This window comes from Lissotriton helveticus, chromosome 2_1 (genome assembly GCF_964261635.1).
Source record: "Lissotriton helveticus chromosome 2_1, aLisHel1.1, whole genome shotgun sequence".
In the NCBI taxonomy this organism is placed as follows: domain Eukaryota; kingdom Metazoa; phylum Chordata; class Amphibia; order Caudata; family Salamandridae; genus Lissotriton; species Lissotriton helveticus.
In genome coordinates, this window is record NC_136059.1 from 1,122,169,065 (window position 1) to 1,122,191,307 (window position 22,243).

At 45.8% G+C, this 22,243-nt stretch overlaps 1 protein-coding gene across 1 annotated transcript in view; it reads right to left on the reverse strand.

The window, feature by feature from the left end:
• Window positions 1–22,243, reverse strand: part of FOCAD (focadhesin) — a 1,210,644-nt gene that overhangs the window by 953,575 nt on the left and 234,826 nt on the right. The window contains exon 8 of the mRNA XM_078675948.1: window positions 8,223–8,429. Within this exon, the coding sequence (XP_078532074.1) occupies window positions 8,223–8,429 (207 nt within the window). The remainder of the gene's footprint in view (window positions 1–8,222; window positions 8,430–22,243) is intronic.

A 22,243-nucleotide genomic window follows, 5' to 3' on the forward strand; every position in this document is an offset into this window, starting at 1 on the left:
TCCATACCATCCTTGGCAACCCAAACCTAGGGAAATATTCTTTGACCAGGACTTTAGCAGTGGACGAGGCAGTATTATCTTTTAGGGGGTATGCTTCTACCCATCTAGAAAAGGCGCAAACAACTACAAGGACATACTTTAAATTATTGCACCTTTCCATGTGGATGAAATCCAATTGCAAAACCCTGAACGGATACGTCGGAGGAGCAAAGTGACCAGATGGAGTTGGGGTTCCCTTGCCAGGATTATACATTAAACACACCATGCAATTCTTGACCACATTCTCCGCACCCTTGGGAATTCCCGCATTCTGCCATACTGGAGCCAACAACTTACAAATAACTTTCACACTGATGTGAGACAAACCATGTGCCATAGTAACCACTGCAAGCACGTACGCATATGGCAACATCCATCTTTGTTGTTCTGACAATCCAACCCAACAACCAGTCGAATCCAATCTACCTGTAGTTTCTCTCCAAACATTCTTCTCACTTTCAGTAGCTTCAGCCTGTATCGATTTCACACTCTCAATCGTATCTTTGCACATTCCAACATCACCAATCCATCTGGCAGGGCCTGCCACATACATTCGACTCATCAGATTTCTTGCTGTGTCTTTCGCAACTTCATCCGCAAACGCATTACCACGGCCAACATCATCCGTAACCTTCCGATGAGCACTACACTTCACAATCGCAATTTGCTTCGGCAAAGTAAGTGACTCGAGAAGCTCATTCACCAACTGTCCATGCTGAATCTTAGTCCCATGGGATGTGAGGAATCCCCTTTCTTTCCACAAACGTCCGAAACTATGGGCAACACCAAACGCATACTGACTACCGGTATACACATTCACTCTCTTTCCTTCAGACAAAACACACGCTCTCGTTAATGCAATCAATTCCGCTGCTTGTGCTGAATTATAGCTCACTCGTGCAGTTTCAACAACTGTACTTAATGTCGTCACGGCATATCCTGCAGTTGTGTCACCATTCGGAAGCTTGTAGCATGAACCATCAACCCATAACGTACCATCAGGATCCGGAAGAGGAGAATCTTTTAAATCAATCCTACCCTTCGTCTCCTCTTCCGTCCTCAGAAAACAATCGTGCTGTTCCTGACCATCTGTATCCACAGACGTCGGCAACAATGTTGCTGGATTTAATACATTGCATCGCTTAATATGCACATGACTAGCCAAAAGTGTCAACTCATAACCCGACAACTTGCACTAGTAAGGTGTTGAGTTTTTATCCGATTTAATAAAGTATCCACTGCATGTGGAACCATCACAATCAACGTATTATCCATCACCAGTCCAGCAAACTGTCGGATAGAAACAGCCGCTGCCGCTGTAGCTCTCAAGCAACTCGGCAACGCTCTAGCTACCGGATCTAAAGTTGACGAGAAATACGCACATGGACGCTGCTTATCACCGAATTGTTGAGTCAAAACTGACAATGCACAACCCTCTCTCTCGTGGACACAGAGTGTAAAAGTCTTACTGTAGTCGGGAGTACCCAACACAGGAGCAGAACACAATGCATCACGCAACTCAGAAAAACTTTTCTGACAATCGTCAGACCACGGAAGAGTATTCGGTGTATCTTTACAAGTCAAAGCCAACAGAGGTTTCGCTAATAGAGAGAAATTTGGAATCCACTGTCTACAATACAACGTGATACGCAAGAAAGCACGCACTTCTCTCTGTGTGCTTGGTACAGTCATTTGCGCAATCGCTTGAATTCGTTCTGGGGTCAACCTTCTTCCCTCCTTTGACAAGAGATGACCTAAGTAGGTCACTTCTTGGCGACAATACTGCAACTTAGAAGGTGACACTTTATGATGCAAGTCCGACAGATGTCGCAACAAAGAAAGAGTAGCTTCTTTACAAGTTTTCTCATCATCAGCGGCCACTAACAGATCATCCACATACTGAATAAGAGCAGCACCAGCAGGCAACACAAGAGTATCAAGTTGAGTTTTCAAAGCCTGACTATAGATAGAAGGACTTTCACAATAGCCTTGGGAAGCTCTCTTAAACCGGAAGCTTCGGCCTCCTAAAGAGAAGCCAAAAATATCTCTACTCTCCTCAGCAATTGGAATGCTGAAGAAAGCATTTTTCAAGTCTATGACTGAAAACCAGGCAGCTGAAGCAGGAATCAAAGTCAGCAAAGCAGTAATATCCGGAACAACTGGAAACTGTGGCACAACAATCTTGTTAACCTCTCTAAGATCAATCACAAACCTGTAAACAGGTGGCTGAGAAGAGTCAGTGCGTTTCAGGACAGGCAAAACAGGACTGTTACACACATTACCTCTCGTTTCTTCAATCACATCTTTCTCAATCAAATCATAGATGATCGCTAAAAGCGCTCTTTCACCATCGCTAGAAATCCGATATTGGGGAATACGCAGCATTTTAACATTCGTTTTAAGCGTTACAACATAAGGTGGAATCTCCAAAAGACCCACATCATTAGGACCAGTAGCCCAAAGAGTATCAGGGAGAGAACGCAATTCCGGTGGAAGACGATCTTTAGACAAATACATGGGAGAGATCACTTTCTTACCCAATGTAAGCTGTACTCCCGCAGGAGAACAACGTAATGTTGCATGCAACCTTTTCAACAAATCCAAACCCAACAAATTCTCACCACAACCTGTCGTTAAAATGAGAGGTGCTTCCAACTCACAAGGCCCTATAGAAAGAGACAAGGGACTAGAAACTGGGTCACAAACTGGGGCGCCAGAGAATCCTACTGAAACATTAGTTAAGCCAGACAAAGGTGCGCCAGGGAGTTTAGAGTGCATGATAGAACTCTTCGCTGCACCAGTTTCCAAAAGAAAAGGCTCTACCACACCCGATGTGGCTACTGCAACATAAGGCCCACTCTGATCTACTGGAACCGACACTACTCCCCTCTCTTTGTCCATGGCTGTCCTAGCAATCATTATAATCAGCATTCTCACTCTCAACATAATAGTCATCAGCATAGTACTGAGTCGACTGACCAGATGCAATTTTCTGTTGAACAAAACAATTCATAGAATTCTGTGGGGGAAAGGAACGTTCGTTCTGAGGAAACGCACCACGTTCTCTACCCCTAGACACTTGCTGAAAACCACCACGGCCTCTCGGGCCGTCATACCACACGCGCGCTGTCGCAACACAGGGCACTCATTTTTATAATGACTTCCTCCCTACAATACGCACACTGATTTAAAACCAAGGGTGGTCTTGGAGGAAAATACCCAGCGTTCTGTGGCGGTCTCTGAAATGGGGGAGGTTGCTGAAACTGTGGGTGTTGCTGTGACTCTTGCTGATTCAAGCGAGGCGGATACGCCTGCTGCAAAAGAACCTTTGTCTTTAAGTCTTTGGTCTTTTTCTCTACTCTTTCTTTCTCATCCTTGTCCCTATTCTCGTAGTACTGTGCAGTCGCTAATATCTGGGCCGACGAGGAAACAGCCCAAGAACTCTCAGAATCTTTCAACTTATTACACAGTTCAGGAAGTAAGTTAAAAACAAACTTATCTACGAACAATCTTTGCCCACCTTCCGTACTCATATCCTGACCACTATGATCTATAAATGTTTCTTCAAATCTAGTGAAGAAATCAGATACACTTTCGTCCTTCTTCTGCTTACATGCTGCTAACTTGTCCCAATTTACTCGTAACACTGGCATCATCGTCTTCATTAAATTAATAATTCTACCTGGCAATTCCGTAACCAAAGGATCCGGTTTAGCACCTCCCTGTTGTCTACCATCCGCAGCAAAATATTTGCCCAAGTATCTCCTAATTCTACCGCATGATTCTCATGACGAATCTTTGCCCATAGAGGTTGAGGTACTACATTACCCAACAGCATATCTATGTCTGCCAAATTCATGATGCATGCATCAACTGTCTGGGACAATTCTTTGTAATAGCCAGCAGGATTCTTACGGGGATCAGGTAAGGTCTGCTTAAGAGCCAAGACCTCTGCTCTCTTCCAAGGAACATGTACCCATACTCGCTGAAAATGAGGCAGAATAGCTGGATTAGCGTTTGGGTCCCCTTCCTTCCAAACTGGGGGAACTTCTCTCATGGGATACTGTCTCGCTTTTCTCCTAACAGAGGAATCAGGTTCGTGCAATGTCTGAGGCGGAAGGCTAGATCTAAAAGCCAGTATCGTCTCTACGGCATCTGTAATATCAGATTCCACTATCATCCCTTTAGCAAAATCCGACTGAACATCAAGTAGTTCCTGCGGGATCAAACCCAAATCATTATCTTCCCATTCCTGACGCAGACACATACACGTCATATTAAAAACATACCTCTGCTTAGGCGGTTCCCACTGAAAGAAAACATCCATAACCGCTGGCAAACTATACCTTGAGGCATTCATAATCCATTTACGAGCTAACAAATCCAACACAGCCCGTTCCTCGGAACCAGGAATCTGACTACGACTCTGCTTACGGTCCAAAACAGGGGTCATATTCAGTGACCCAAACAATCGAGACAATAAACTAGAAACAGTTTCTGTCATTCGTTTTCGAACAGAAGGAGAAGAAGCAGTCATAAGAACAGGAGAATAAGTGTTTTGAGGCAAAGAAGGTGTAGGAATAAGAACAGTAGGAGTCTCAGATGCAGAAGCGGAAGGCAAAGGAGTTTGAGGCAAAGCTGGTAGCAAAGCTGGCGACCCTAGAGCGGGTTGCGCAGGAGGAGGTAAAACCATCTGTGGAGTACCAGGTGGCTGAACAACAGCAGGAGGTTGAACAACAAAGGGTGGAACAACCGGTGGTAATGGAGGCCCAGTAGCACCCTGCACATAAGGAGGTGTAGTCTCAGTAAATGAGACATCAAAGGATCTTTCTCAAGATCTTCAATCGCTTTCGGAGGAGTAGACGGCAAGGCCGGATAACATTTATCTATGGCCATGCAACGTTGCCTATCTGACACCTCAATTGCTTTATCTTCTTCGTTTTCTTTAAACTGTCTAGCAGCTTGCATTATTGATACATCCTTTTCTCTTTTATCTCTTTTAGCTTGTTTAATTTCTCGTTGTCTGGCTTCTTTACGCCAAAGGCGAAAGGAGTCAAACATTGCCGGCCGGGCTTTCTTCCTAAATAATTTAGTTTCTAAATTGTCTAAAATCTCTGTATTAAAGCTACCATGTTGGGGCCATTGTAAGACACCATCTTTTCTAGTGTAGTGGACCCATACTTCATTGAACGTAATGGGGCCCACACCGTGTTTAAAATAGAGCTCATAAGTCGGAGTTCCAACCGGAGGTATCGGACATGAATCCTCAATCGGGAATCCTTGTTGCAACCACAACCAAACCAAGTACCAAATTTGCTACGATTAGGCATCGTCGCTCACTAATCGAGCTTCAAACTTCAAGAGATTATCTCTACCGATACTCGTAAATATACAAGACCCTCGGCTTTGGAAATTGCAATTTTCAAATCAAAACTAAGGACCAAACAAACTAAGAACCAAAGGACCAAAAAATAAGGACTGAGAGTGACCCACTTATACTTAACTGAGGTATCAGTCACGCCACCAGAAGACCCGTCTATCGTCTCGCCGTACAAAGCATCACAAATGGGTCCAAGACAGGGCGACAGTCAGGGCAGCAGTCCTTCGTAGCCGTCAGGAAAGCGGGAAGCCTCGAAGAAAAGACCTTCAGTCCACATTCGACATGCCTGGGTCGATGAAGTGGTGGCCGTCCTCCAGAATTTCCTCACGAAGCTCCTCACGATCTTCAGGCTTGGACCGGTACCGCTGAAGTCGCCCCACGTTGGAAGCGCCAACTGAAGAACCGGGTTATTTAATACCCAGCGGCGCCAGGGGCACGTCCAAAGTCTTCGGGTTCCACCTGCCTTAGAATACAGAGACACGGGACTCTTCTTGGTGGCGTCAAAGATCAAATTTATTGGCTGCAGCCAGTAACAGAAGTCCTAGAAGTCATCACGGTATGAGTTCTCAGGAGCCTGCTCAATTTTACACAGCAAGTCGTCCCTTTTTATGCCAAAAATCACATTCCAGACAAATACCTAATATTTACAGACTGTCCAATCACATGTATTCACACCAAAGGTATCGCATGACAGTAAAACCCACTTTTCAGTTGCCCAGGCCAAGATCAATCATCGGTCAAACCCAACATTCTTCTTTAAACAGGTCAAACGAACCCATAATAAAAAAGGCCACAACCCAATCATAAATAGACCATAAAGAAAAGAGCAGAAACAGGTGAGAGAAGGATAAGGCATATTTGTGTGCAATAAAATCTGATCAGCTAAAGGGCAGGAACTGGTTTAACAAGGTCAGCTTCAGGCAACAGGGTCAGTTCACTCAGGTCAAACAGGAGTCAGCACGAACTGGAGCTAAGGTGTACATGTACTTAAAAGACTTGTTTAGCCACAGTCATCGGCCTATGTGAGGGCAACCACAAAATGGCTGCCATACACAAAATGGAACCCAAGGGTTCAGAACGAAATCCCTAAATACGTAGTGAATCCATCAGTCTAACATGACGAAAACACTCATACTTGCCGCACTAACTAGTTACGGTTCGCTAATATCAAATTCATAACGAAACCATGACCTTTATGGAACGGGTTCAGAATTCACGGAACCTCAGAACGATGATGGATTAAACCCAGATCAGTTGACTGGGGGTTAGTGTTTGATTTGCTCAAACGCTCCGTCCATCATCCCCTTTGGTATCTCTTTGTTCGCCCTAAGTTGGCATGGTATGCCCAGACGTGCATCCCTTGCTCACTTTGCCACTGGATTCAAGATAGCCTGGCTGATGAGGGTTATGAATTCAAAACCGGTCCCAAGATGCTTGTTTCCGGTCCAGGGAAGACATGGCTTGGCAGGTCGGGCTGGACTGTTCTCATGAGGCACATGGTCAGACTGATTTGCATATGGCCATGGCTGCACTGGGGTGGTGGAGTGAGCTAAAGACTGATGATGGATTAAACCCATATCAGTTGACTCGGGTGAGTGTTTGATTTGCTAAAACGCTCCATCCATCATCCCCTTTGGTATCACATTAATTAACAAGCAGCAGGTGTTTTTGGGAGTGGTGCATGGGTGTGCAGTCTTCACTTTTCAAGCACTGCACTCGTGCTTGTGGCACGCCGCTGCTCGCTCCCGCCAGGTGGATGCCGCCACAAGCACGAGTGTGTGCTTGAAAATGAGCAGAGCGACGGGTAAAGGCCCTCCTATGAAGAGCATGCGTGATGCGTAGGCGAGACCTAAAAAGGATGGAATCCACAAAATGCATGCAGTTACCATGCTTGCCCCTAACTATTCATCAAGACTGAAGAGTTGGGGCTGGAAGAACTTGCAACACCGGGAGAAGCACGTTTCTTCTATTCAAATGCACATTATTTTTTCCTCTAGATTGGACTCTTTTCTGACGCCTCAAGATGGGGGCAACTCAGACACTTCCCTCTTACTGTCCACGTTTGAGTACTGATGAAAGAAACTGGTTAACGGCTGGTTACATGCTGCCTGGGAATTGAGGGATGTGGTAACAGTCAATTATCTACTAGACATCACAGACCTGCACTTTGCAGAAAATGTGGGCACGTCGGACTCTGCTGAAGCATATGAGAGAGTGGTGAGAGGGTTAGAAAGTTCAAGAGTAGTGGGTAATCAGAAGGATGCTCACCAGATAGCTAAAGAAATTGAAAATGAACTTTCATCAGAAAAGGAGTATTTATTGCTTTCAAGCCGTTCCATTAGATGGCACATAGAAATTTAAAAGGAAATGTATTGTGCACTGGCAGATAGTAACACAGGGACCCACTAAATGAAAATCCAGCAGTGTTTGTATGAAGTGGGTAACAAAGCAGGCAAGCTCTTAAGGTGAGAAAGATGGGCCAATTGGATTTAATCAACTTCAATGGAAGACACCACGATTTTGAAGTCATTAGAACCACTAAAAATGGACTGATGCCATTTCTCATAAAATAATTTGAATTAGCAAGGTACAACCTACAGATCTGGCTTCATACATGTAAGGCCGACAAGACTGCTGCTTAGTCGCCTACACTGCAGTCTGCAGTAGGCACATAAGGTTTTGGGCCAGAGAGTAAAACTGTTCCTAGATGCAGAGAAGGCATTTGGGTCAACATTTATAAGTGGAAGAGTCACAACACAAAGAACTAAACATGTGCTCTCAAAAATACATCTTACACACTCACCTGTTTCAGAACATCAGCATGTTTGTCTAGTCTTCGAATTAAAGATGAACAGTCGCCTGATATGTTTAAGCTGATCTCACAAAGACACAAAAGCTGCAGCGACATTTGGCAGAGCTCAGTTCCCCATAAACTAGGCTTAGAAATTAGACTTAGAGATAGTTCCTCCAGAAACATAGTTACTTCTGTGACTTGGGTCAGAGTGGTTACCTATGAAAAACAATTATATTATAATTAAAGTGCATAAATACATGAATTAAAACAGGTCTGTGAATCACAGTAAATGTTGTTATGCTAGAAATAAATGGTATATCATTTTATTAGGGCAACTAAGCAATATAGAACTGGAAGGGTAAAAACAAGAAAAGCTATCAAATAAAAATTGGCAACAATCTAAATACAAATATGTAAAACAATTATACAACATTGTTTTGTTTCAGAAATTTGTATTGAATTTTTACCCAAGTGTAACACAAAATCACGTCACAGGTCACTAATGGTCGGGAGATAAAATCACAGTTCTCAAACATGGGCTTGTTTTAAGCAGACTATGGCTTTATTGCGAAAAAATGGCCACAACACAAAAGCTACATGTTTATGAGTAAGGGTTAATACATAGGGTTTGGAATTAGTGTTATGCCATACTTCATCTAAAGAAAATGATCAGAAGACATCATTGACGTTCAGAAGTAGAGCTTGCTTGTGTTAGTCTGAAAGAGACCTAAGCAGGAGATTGAGGTATGAAGAACGAAGGGTGAAAAGAGGAAGATGTGAGAGATTGAAACATGGAGACCGTATTTCAGCTAAACAACCTCTGAGATTTGGTAAACTGTCAAATTTGCGAAGCCTGTAAGCCTGCTGTATCCAGCAATCTGAAGTTGCCAGCACTGTTCCTAAATTTCATACTGATTTGGGCATAACATAGGTCTTTGCTAAAATAAATGTTACTTACCCTTCAAGCATCTGTTTGTAGTGTGGAGTGCTGTAGATTCATAGGCTTTGCATACGTCTGCCTTCTAGTGTTGAACTTAGACATTACAATCTGTTTTTCTTCGAAGAAGCTTCCAAGAGGTCTTCTACCTTAGACTACAACGCGCTGGAGCACCAATTCCACAAAGGATTGTTTTTCTCTCAGTGGGTGGAAGACGAAAATCCAGTGTAGAGTAAGGCTAATACAATGTGCCCTGTGCAAGGCAAGTTGCTAAATATTGTGTAATTAAAAACATATGCCATCCCAGCCAGCTTACAGAGAGTAGGGCGGGTGCATGTCTATCTACAGTACTACATGCTGCAATCTGATGGTTACAGAATAAGTAACATATTACGTACGTAGCATGTGTGACTGTAGATATAAATGATTTGCATCAACTGTAGAACTGTTTCCTCCCAGTGCTGGCTAGCAGGCAGATGAAGCTATTTAAAATAATGTCCTTAACTCAGTCTGGCCAACCAAAGCCTATAGATGACCAAGTATGTCCCCACAGTTATTGCTTTGTACAGGTGTGCAGTGCTGACCAAGGCACTGTTTTGCCGATATCAGCTAATAGGATATCTCCGAGGAAAGCCATGGTGTCTTTCTTTTTAGGTGTAGTGTGCGCCCAGAGGGATGCAAGTGGTCTTATTTCCCTGGGTGATGTTCCCTCACCCAGCAGGGAGACTAGCAGGCCTTTGCCCCAGTCCCGGTCACAGGCAGTCTAGCAGAGCCTCTTCTCCTCACACAGTCCATCTGGCAGACAACAGTTTTTGGGGTTTAAATCTCACCTTATTATAGTCCTTTACCACACACCCAATGTGATTGAGGGTCTAGGTCTTTGAATTTTCATGTTGGGGTTCTGCTTCTTTTGAAGTATACCCTTCTCTCTTTTCCTTTTGAAAGGCTGTCTGTCACAGCAGGAGGTATGCCGTAGCCGATAGTCTGACAACACAGGCCATGGGAGTGACTACAGTTCACACCTGGATGCCAGCCACAGTGATACATGCATCAAAAGGTTAACCCTGGGCTCCCAGCCCTATTCTTTACGATTCTCTTATCAGCCCCATCTCCTTCCTGAGATGTGTCCAGGCTCCTTCCTTATGATCTCTCACTAAATCAAAGAGCAGCCTCTGAAGTGTGCAGGGGGAGCCTCACTCCCCTCCTCCACTGTGTCCCCTCTAGCTCACAGAAATGCAGCAATCTGTATGGGGGCGATTCCTCTACTCATGTCATCACCGTGCAGGCCTAGGTTTTCCAAAAGTGAACCCAATGCCCTCCATATAATGTACCATTGCAGGCACACTCTCACTCAGTGTATATAAGCAGCACACATACACACTGTCCATTACTGTTAACTTCATGTATTGCTCCACCCCAGGCACACACACATGCAGTACACACATTCACTCTGTGCATACTGCTCAGTACTGTAGCCTTTCTGTATTGTACCATGGTGTGCTACTTGCAAACACACACACTGCTTGCACACACATTCATCATGTGCGCAATGCACACTTCACCCTTCATGTATTGTACTTTTAGCAAGCGCAGCTACACCCAGCACACGCTTTAATTGCACACACACTGACCAGCGCATCATCTCTCATGTAATGTATTCCTCTCCAGGATATATATACTCCGCTAGACACGCACTCACCATGCATGACTGCACAGTAATGCTCTATCCCTGTACTCTATCCTTCTCCAGCACACATACCTCCAGGGCAGTCTCCACTCTTGTGCTGCGCAGCACTTTACATCTAACTGATGTATGCCAAGGGTGAGTTAAGCACACAACAGCAGAAATTTAAAAAGGTTGAGTGAGCTGGTAGGCCTCACCCCAGTTAAAGGTTAAAAAGGACCTGTTCACTCCTTTTCCTAAACACCACACCGTATTCTGCCACCACCTCGGTTTTACTGCTGAACTCCTGGTGAAGGCAATAGCCCTCCATCACTATGAGGGTAGTGCTTTGGGCACCCCTCCTGCTCTAAAAAGACCGCAATCCGTGAGACAGGCTTATGTCATGGGGCACACTCATGATCCCAGTTTCCCTACGACAACAAAAATCAGCATTAAGGATCCAGACAACAGCACAGAGGGCACTCAGGGCAGTGGTACAGTCTATAACCCTATAGAGGAATGTTACGCCCCAAAACCCTGATACCAGAATCTTGAAGAAAGATGTCTGGTCCCTGCTCTGCATGTATGTGGTTATGGGAGCTAAGTGGAGGGACATAGAGGTATATGCAAGACTTGCCTTCTAAAGGTGTAAATAGTAACAGAGGTATCTTTAACCTTGAGTTTGAAGGGGACTTATTGCTCTGAAATGCAGTAATGGACAAATCTCTTCGATTTGGCTGCATAGCATGCATGTAGGGGGCCAACGTGCCACATACAATATTGGCATCACTCCTTATGGAGTTTCAGGTAAGCAAACTCAAAGACCCCAGTTGCCAAATTCGCTATGTTCAGCTGCTTGGGATCTGGGTGTCTGATTTGGCCTTGTTGCTGTATGAAGAGGTTTGGTCTGACTGGCAGCTCATTCCGGGGGCAGATGCACATCTCCAGGTGTATTGAGGACCAGGGCTATCTGGCTCAAGCTGGGTACAAAAGGATGAGGGCATACACACCTGCCTCATCTTCCTCACTGAATAGTGAATGAGTGGGAGAGGACGAAAAGTATAGGTCCACGCCCATTTCATATAGTGTGTTGCCCAAGGATTGTGGGTACCTGGATGTGAATCTTGGGTATTCTGCGTTTTGAGATGTGGCAAAGAAGTTGAGAGATGGTGTTCCCTACTGCTTGACTTACCTGTAGAGAACTTGCGGGTCGATTTCCCAATTGTAGACTTGTTGATGAGTCCTGCTTATCAAGTCCACAAAGTCGTTGTCCACACCTGAAAGGTGTTCTGCCAGGAGATGCATCTGGTGGTGGATTACCCAGTGTCAGATCTTGTGCTAGTGCAGACAGCTAGGTGAGTGGGTACCCCACTATTTCTGTATGTAGTACATGATGTCATGATGTTTGTCCTTACAAGGATCAATTTACAATGGGCAAGCAAGAAGAAAGCTTTCATGGTTAGGTGAATGGTCATCTGCTCTTTTAGTTGATGTGTTGTCCCTGATGAATGGGGTTGGGGGCAGGTGCCTTGAATGCTCATGTTGCCAAGATGCGCACACCACCCAATGAGCAATGTGTCACATTAATTTTCACCTGCAGTAGAGTGTCTAGAAAAGGTCAGGCTGTTGCTGTTTTACCATTGCAGAGAATGCTGAGATGCCTTTATGGATACTCGATGTGCCCAGGAACCCTCCGCTTGAGGCCATTGTCTAATGAGGCACTAGTGGAGTGGGCGCGTGTGCAGTCTGGAGTGCAGCACAATTGTTATGCGGGATACAATCCTACCCAAGAATGTCATTACAGTTCCTACAGCCAAGGGATGAATTGACTGAAAAGGGGGCAGCAGCAGTTAAAATGTTAACATCCTCTACTGGTTGGGATGAGGTTTTACTGTGACAGCGTTTGACATTGAGCCCAGGAAGGGATAAATCTTTTGGGGTTGGAGGTGTGACTATTTTACATTTACCGAGCACCCTAGGCTGTGGAGCAGGGTTTGAGATGTCAGTGTGTGGTAGGCATTGTTGTCTACTGCTGCTCTTAATCAGCCAGTTGTTGAGACATGGATAGAAGTGGATGCCTGTACTGTTTAGATGACCGGTCCCTATCGCCAAACACTTGGTAAAGGCCCCAGGAGACCTTAAGGCCCTGGAAATCAAAGACCATCTTGTCTGGGAAATATGAGGTGTATGGCTTTACCACAGACAGCGCCTGCAGTTTGCAGACTCGTCTTGCAGATGATATGTTGATGAGCAATGCTATCTTGATGGTGAGCAGGTGGAGAAGATATCTGTGCTCTAGTTTGAAAGGTGTGCATATCACATACATGAGGACAAAATTAAGGACCCACTGTGGCATGACAAATGGTGCTGTTGGGTACATATGAATCAGCCCCTTGAAGAAAGATGGGTGATCCGACAAATGTATGAAGACCAACAGTGCCACAGCAAGTCGTTGCTGCTGAAGAAAGAAAAAACAAGAGAACATAAGACAATTTTGCATTTAAGTATTGGATGTTACAGGAGGAACACAACACTGCAAACTTGCCCTAGGGTACGTGTCACGACATACCTGGACATGTCGTGCTGGAGGAGGACGATGAGAATGTATTCCCCCCTTACGTCTCTCCTCTCCTCTGTTTCCAGTCCCCACCGGATTTTAGCATTCAAGACCACGACAGCGCCTTTAAGCAAATGGATTTCCTTGATTCCCCACCGACCCACGTGACCTGGTCACAGGAGCCTTGCTGATGCCGCGGCTGACTTGATAGGCGGCTTTCCCCACAGAGAAGACGGCAATGAGGCAAGCCTAGGAAAGGACTCGGACACCGACACCGACGCCCACAGAAGCCCTGAGAGTGACCCGAAGACCGAAGGCAACCCCATGTCCAGGACAGAAGCCCGGCAGCAGACGGACCTTGGACCGAAGTCTCCAGCAGCAGAGCCAAGGAGGGAGCCGAACCACATCCGGCATTTTGAGCTGTCTCGCCACATTCCTGTGGAAGCATGGCTCTCTGAGGTACGTGCTCGTTTTAGAGGCGTATTCCAGAGGGGTTCCGGAGATGGTAGCACGTCTCGGATTGAGAAGAGAGGGGGTTAAGAGTTCCGCAGCGTAGAGAGTGTGCAGCTACCCGTGAAAAGTCTGCTTATTGGTATAGACTGGCGGCGTAAAACACTTGCATGTAGCGCGACACTGGTGACGGACAACCGGGTGATTTATAAACCTCTCTCCACTCCTAATCCCCTCACTAGTCTTAAAAAGGGACAAACTGCTCACAGAGTCCTCTCTTCTTTTCCTTGAGGAACGCCCTGAATGTGGATACCAGGAAGGACCAACCCTCGACGACCCCAGATACAGAGGAAGGATTAAGAGAACTGCACCTCTATACCCTTAAAATTAATAAACCTGTGTTAAAAAGACCTAAGAGCTTCTACTGTTGTTTCTTAAGTGCCACAGTACAGCATATACAGTCTTGGTGGATGGACACCTGGCGGTCAAGATAATACTTTGGTTGGTAGGTCGAAAGCCATCAACTGTTGCCATTTAATTTCCACACATAGAGGTGTAGATTGTGCAGGCTCAGGTGGAGAACTCCTCTGCCTTGCTACTGTGACAGGAGGTGCTCTCGAAGGGGCAGCCGGATCAGCGGACGTTACCATAGCCAGAAGTTCTGGGTACCACACTCTCCTCACCCTACCCGAAGCCACTAGGATGACTTTGGCCTGGTATTTCTTGATCTTTTTCAGAATTCTTGGCAGGAGAGGCACAGGGGGGAAAGGCGAACTGGAGTTCTGACTCCCAAAGTAGGTGGAAGGCGTTTCCAAGGAAGAGCTACCTTGGAAATGCCAACACAAAAAAGCCTGGACACTGCATATTCCCCACAGACGCAAAAGAGTCGAGGAAGAGTTTTCCCTATTGCTGGAAGATGCCCTGTGCCATCTCCAGGAAAAAATGCCACTCTTCATCCACTAGGCAATGTCGGCGGAGTTTGTCCGCCCTGGGGTTTAAAGATCCTGCCAGGTGCTGGGCGACTAGAGATGCCTGATCGTGCAATCACTTTGAGAGTGCCTCTTAGCACAGGACCCACAGCCCCACACTGCCCTGTTTGTTGCAGAGCCGCATGGTGGTTGTGTTCTCCGTAAAAACCTGTACCTGTTCCGCCTTTGATGGTTAGGAAGAATGACTTTAGTACCAAGTGAATAGCTCGCGATTCCAACAAATTGATGTAGAGGCAAGTCTTCTCTGGTGACCAGAGGCCTCTGAAATCCACCTCTCCGAGATGACCTCTCCAACCCAGCAAGGATGCATCAGTCATGACAGTTAGCTCTAGGTGGGGAAGGGAGAGGGGTCTTCCAATTGTGGTTGAGCAGCCACCACTGCAGGTCTTTCACAGTCTCCTTCTGCACTGGAATGAACTCTTTCAAGTCCCCTCGGTGCTGAGCCCACTGTGATTTCAAATCCCACTGAAGAGCTTGCATGTGAAACCTGGCATGTTCCACAAGCAGGATGCAGAGGCCAAGAGGCCCAGAAGCCTTAGAGCCACTCTCACGAGACCCAGGAAGAGGGTTGAAATATCTGGATCGAATATCCCAGACTGGGGGAGGAGCTAAGATGGCGACTGAGACGGACGTGTAGGCTCCCGGCTCCGCAAGCCTTTGTCTCCCGCGACGATATCCTGACCCCCATCCTGTGATAGCGCTGCGGCGGGAGGACTGTGACAGTGCGCTGGTGTGGTTCGCGTTCCTCCGATGTTCCTGCCTGCTTTGTAACCGGAGATATCGATGAGACTGTTTGTCGGCCTTTGTAGCCCTGGAACCGGGACCTGTGTTACCGTATGCCGCCGGAGGCTGCTGGGGCGACGACGGACGGTCGAGCTGGAGCGGAGCTGGCACTGTGAGACGCGCTGCCTGCTGTGAGGGAAAAAGACGGACCCTTATGCGACCTGTGCACATCGGCCGAGTGGGAGCTCATTCTGTTCCTTTCTCCTTGTGGAACGCTGAAGGTGAGCTGTGCTGCGCTGACCCCATTTTGGCGCTTGCCTGGCCATCGTGGATCACCCCCGTGTATTCCCCCGCCTTGAGCCGCAAAGGAGATGACACTCGCTGTGGGTTGAACAGTGTTAGCGTGTCCGGACAAGATCGGCGGCTTTGACTCCAGCCTCTCGGTGTCGGTTTCGCCCCCACATTCCTGTGCATCCCCTGACGGGGTGGCAATGGCAGCTGGCTCCTTGACTGTGGGGGTGAGTGTCTCATCGACTCCTGACTGTGTCGCCCTGCATGGAGGTGAGCGGTGTGTGGGACCGTGTGTCACATTTCGTATCACAGACTTGTTGGATCTGCAGCCTGTGTTAACTTATGGCTCAGTTCTTGCCGCTCTTGCCGATTTGCGAACTGAATGGAGGGAGTGCTCCCGAGTGCTGAGTGGGAAGCTTGATGATGTTACACTAGCTCTGGGCAATGCGCCACTACCCTGCTCTCAACGATGTGCTGACCTGCCTCCGCTGATTTCTGACCGCGCTACGGTGCTGCCACACGAGTGCGGAGAGGATCGGTCCTTCAGCTGTGTTGGTGCTTGCGGACTGCAGTCCGCCTACCTAAGCGGCGCTACAATGTTTCCCTCTCTACCGAAGCCTGCGCCCTCACCCTTGATCTCGCTACTTTTGTTTCTGACGCCGCTAATACAGCTACCTGTTCCCCTTGTTGCCTTTGTCTCGCTGGCTTGGCTATCCCTACAATGTACTGCATTTCATCGGGCGAACCTGGAGATGCCCCTTCTTTGGGCCAATGGAACTGTTTGTGACTGGCGATGTCCATTTTGTTTTGGTGCACATCTCCTTTACCGAATGTGGCCATTTTGTTCCTTTGTTCTCTCTGGGGCGGGTCTTCTTTTGGCGCCATGCTTAGGGAGACGCCCACGGACTGGCCAGGGCTAAGGGATTCCTTTTTTACAATTTGTGATTGATCGGCCGGTGGGGACGCGGTCTGGAGCGTTTCCACAACACGTACTGCTGTGATATGTGATGATTCTCCCCATTCCATCCTGTGCTTGATTCATTTTGCTGTTGTTTTTATATATGGGGTAGAATTCAAATGTGTGGCGGAGGAGTCCGGGAGAATTTGATTATGCCCTCCTCCGGTCTTATGTGGTTTCCTTTTTCTTTTCTTTCTTTCTTTCGTTTCTATATTTCGGGTTCTTTATTGGGCGACAGGCACACTGCTGGGGGGGGTAGGCCGTAGCCCCTGCATGCGTGTAGGGTGGGGGGTAGGAGGTGGGGATTTTTATTTTTTCCGTTTTCGTTTCTATGGGCCTTATTTTTCTCCTTTCGTCTCAACTCTTTTCTTTTCTTGTTTCCAACTTGGGTCCGCGGGTGGGTTTGATACGGGGTGGGTAACGATAGACATGATATATACCAGTTGTTTGATATTCCTGTTGCATATATCCTTGTGCCACCATGCTGAGTGGGGGGACTTCACTATTTGCAGATATTCACTCAACGATGTTGCCAACTCATGTTGTAAGAGGATTGCACGGACTCTGCTTATCTTTGTGTGCTATATTTTAAAACGTTTTATATTAGGGAAAAAGTCTTTAAAATTAACCTTCATTGCTCCTGTCTCTCAGTAACACGATGGTATCCAGTGTAACCCTAATTGATTGTCACTTTGTGTAGATGTGCTACTGAGTCGCCGCATTGCTTGCGATATTGCTTCGAATGGTATCGTGGCCGGCCGGGTGGTTGTGGGCCCGTATTTGTTCTTCTGCCATTTCACAATAAAGGTTTTAAAAAAAAAAATAAAAAAAATAATATCCCAGACTGATTGAAGGGGAGGAAAGGCTCTGAAGAACACAGTATCCAGGACAGCTCCAATGTAGAGGAGCCATTGTAAAGGTCAGGCAAGTTAGCCACGTTGATGGAAAATCCCAAAAATGTAAACAGTTCGGCCGTCGTCAGGAGGTGGCTTTACAAGTGCTTGAGGTGAGCCTGCCTTCAGAAGTCAGTTGTTGAAGTGTGGAAAGAATGACATTTCCAACCTCAGCAGATGATCTGCAACCTCCACCATCACCTTCATGAACGCCCGAGGGGAGCACCGAGATTTGAAAGTGCTCTTGGCGTACCTGAAACCGCGGGTTGCGCCTGTGGGATTGTAGGACAGGAAAGTGAAAATAGGCGTCCTACAAATCCAAAGCCGCCATCCAGTCTCTACGACTCAGAGCAGACAGAACTTGGGTCAGTGTGAGCATTTTGAACTTGTCCTTCTAGAGTAAGAAGTTCAGAGGCCAACAATCTCCATCCATAGTAAGCACCAATAAATAACAGGAGTAACAGCCATTTCTGATCTCTGGTATTGGCAGCCTCTCTATAGCTCCCTTTGCTAAGAGTGTCTTAACTTCTCTAAGGAGTAGGGATAAGTTCTCCTCCTGAAGGTGGTGCGGTGTTCCAGGAATATCCGAGGGATGGGACAGGATAGGTAGGAAGCAGTCCAGCAGCACAATCTGAAGCAATCATTAGTAAAAAAAAAAATTATGCTCCTCCATCAGTGTAGTGAAAGGTTATGCAGGCTCCAATAAGGAGATCATGATTCAGTGAAGGCAGATTAAAGTGGTTTTGCAGTGACTGCAGGGGTGGGTGACTGGGAGTCTGGGTAGCACTTTGCCCGTGGGGGCCTGGATGCCATCGGCCTGTTCCTCAGCTTATTCCATGAAAGGACTGAGAGGCCTGTTGCTGCTGAGGTATGTATCGGTGTTGCCTCTGCTAGTATCTCCTGCCAAAGCCTCAAAAGAGGCAAAGTTCCTGGGGGACTGCAAAGCAGGATGGACTAAGCCTAGAGAGCAACCAGTGACCTTGATGTCTTTAAACTTTTCTAAGACCTAGGTAAAGTAAGGTCGAAAGCCTCCTCTGCCCTTCTGATCACCGCGGCGAAGGAGGCAGATTCTTCTGTTGCCACAGCCTGGGTTGGGCCAATTTCCAGGAATGTATCAAGACCACTGGTTTCTGAAGGTAATCAAATATATTGCCCTTGTCATATTGGTCTTGGTCATCTTTATTGTTCCCATCATCATAGTGAGTGAGATATGTCAGATTTTGGGGCCCATCAGGACCAACAAAGCATTTGACTCCGACATGGAGGACCGATTCAGCAGCCTACGGTGTCGCTCCGCTTCAAGTAGTGCGAGTGGCGAGACAATAGAAATCCATGTCTAAACTAGTTATGTTTCTTGGCCTTTTTCGACGTACCTGAATCTTTTGAGCTCAATGATGACAGTCGTCCGTGCCCTTGATGTCCGTCTCAAATGGGACAGATTAATCTGTTGTGTAGTTTCCACCCTACAGTAGGAACTGCACGCTTGTGGATAGCATAACCTTTGGGATGGTGCCAGACTGATTCCATGCACTCCCATCAGGATAGGTTGTTTTATAGACAGGGCCACTTGAATTATTCATCAGGGGAGGTCCAAATTATGTAGCAGGGTTGGGTAAATTATGCAGTAAAAAAAGACAAATTATGCTGCATTATGCAGTGCATTTTGGGATAGTATTACTACATTATTTTGTCATTTTTAAACTTGTGAACACGGACTGTGCATTGGTTCCAACTCACTAGTACTAGTTTAATACGCAAACACAGCAATAAACTACAGAAAGGTGACCAGTCAACCTTTGCAAAAGGCTTTCAACTGCATGGAATTGTGTGTCGCTGCATTTTAATAACATTTGAGCCATCTCAGCTAGAACATTTTTTTTCCAATCTGCAGATTATGCGCCAGATGATGGATTATGTGGCAAATGTTGCAAATCTATAATTATGCTAAAATCGTCACTTGCGCACAGTGGCCCTGCCTAAAGACCAGCCAGCTCATTGTGCCATCATAAGCCCCCCTAGCTCTAGGTAGGTAGCAAATGATTCTTGCAACCACTGAACATGACAACCCTGATCCCCCAGGAATCATGGTAACAGATCTAGAACCCTTTTGCTCAGTCACTCGTGCTCTTTTTAATCTCAGAGAGAAATATACAAGGAATACACAGTGAGACATTTTCAATATTTATTAAACCGTGATTCTTGTTTAAGATACATGTGCTGCAATGATCAATAGACAGAAGCAAATTAAAGTTACTAGATGTATTAGGACAGTGAACAGAATGAAAAGTTCTGCCATCATGCTCAAACAATGGAAGCATAGAAAATAATATAGAAATGTGGCATACTCCTACTATGTGTCCCCTAATCTAAGAGTCTAGAGTATGTGTATCTATGTGTGTGTTCTGCCAAGTATCTCCATACTAGATGATCCAACCTCCTTACCTGAAGGGAAAGGATGTAGGTTCACGTTTTGGTCACGAGCTGGATCCTCCTCAGAGAGCTATCAGCAGGCTGCTGGGAAGATTCAGCATGCAGAGACCTTGCCAATGAGAGCAAAGTGCTCCCGTGCCAACACCCGGAAATTAATGTTTATTTATAACAAAAGGCATCCTTGCCTTGGCCCGAGATCATGGTCAGGCTGCCATTGTTTATGTGTTATAGATAGCTCTGTCACCATATGTTCGAAATAAATAATTGCATTTGCACAATGTATGTATTAACCTTGTACATGATGTGTCAAGGAATCATGATAGTGTTGTTGCAAAGTTGGTTTGTAAGCAAGTATAGTTTCCTAGAAACTACTCCTCACTGTTACAGTTGCAAATGTGTGGAAAAGTCATAGTATGAGTAAAGGCAACTTTAGGAAGAAACCAGTGTACATTTAAAAATGGCAGTGATTCCCTCTGGGCCTAACTGGGGCATATGACACTTCGATTTCGAACTGAGAAGTTCAGTGATGGTGAGTTAAGCTTTGAGATTGCAAGTAGCCTTACAGTTTATTTTGTCGCTGCCGTTTCATGAGGCCAAGTCATGTTTAGAGTTGAGGCACCAGAGACACAACACTGGTATTTGACAATGACAGTTACGACATGGCTTAAAATCAGTTGTTTTAGGGGAATCCATACGGCATACTGACACATTTTAGAGGGAAGCAAATTTGCCAGAATGACAAGGCTCGAAGCTCCAGATCAGCGTTGGAAGGCATGCAAAGAAAGGAATGGATGCCGACATGTGGAGATGCTGCATATATTGGCCCCACAGCATCACATTTGAGGCGGGATGGTTCCAACATGGAGAAGCATAATGCCACTTGCTAATGCGTGAGAGTAATGTTAGCAAAAGTTTCCAGATCCAGTGTGGCTCCTGGGAAAATTCACAAGGTGAGGAATCTGCAGCTGGAAGTCTCTCAGAAAAGCCTGTTGCTGTTAGGATTTCTCCTGGATGGGGGATGTGGTCTTGCTCCTTACCCTGAAATGTTGTTTGTAAAAAGTGCCTGTGGGTACAGCAGACTACAGGGCACCCATGGATTTCATGATCTTAGAGTCCCTCTTGATTTTCCCTAACATCTCATCCACTTGAGGGACAAAGAGATGTTCCCCATCAAATAGCTAGTTCAGGAGATGTTGTTGGGCCTCCCGTTACTCATGCAGATGTATCCTCACAGGGGATATAGTGCACCCTGGCTTAGGACTCTAAGGCCTGCTAAAGGGGTGTCTTACCTATATATTATGCAGTGTCTGTGGGTATGGTACACATGGATGTGTGAACAATGTTGTAGGCTTGCAAGTCGGAGAACTTGAATTGAGAGACCGCATACGTGATTTATTTTTTTTAAACCACTACGGAGGCAGTTATTGACAAGGTCAGTGGTCTGGATATAGATATTGGTACGATCGTAAGCAGTTGGTAAAGATGTTTTTTAACAAATCTGTTTAGGGAGTTTATTTTATGGTTTGTTGATGTTACAGTGCCTGCGTGATTTTTCACATAGAGGATATCTTACGTGACCCCACGCTCACCATCAGGTGAGCTTTAATACTTCATCATTGCTTCGTAATGGTCATTATGTTGGAGGACATTGAGTCATTGGTTGTTATTAGTTGTTTCTCATTTACAGGAGTTACACACCTTCGTCAGTTTCAACTGGTTATGCTTAAATAGCCGCCAGTATCCATAGAGCAAGTATGTGTTTTAATGCCATTCGTGCTCCATACATACATTTGTATCAAATATATTAGCACGATTTACTTAAAATTACCTTCATTTCTCTTTTTCCTTTTCGTCGCTTTTAGACATTCAGTAGTGCCTGTCTGTGCGAGGACAGTAAGTGTTGTTTTCCAAACTCCCTCACAAAGCACTTTGGTGGAGGATGCAAGTCACCATTGTAAAACTTTAAGAATGTTCTACTAACAAACATTCGACCGATCGCAACGTGCAACATTTGAATTGTTTTCCATGTTTTTCCACAGAATACACCTGATGAAGGGACTAATAATGTCCCGAAATGCATTGGGTTCTTTAATCGCCATACAGAAAAGTCTGTTGTACTACCGATTTGTTATGATGTGG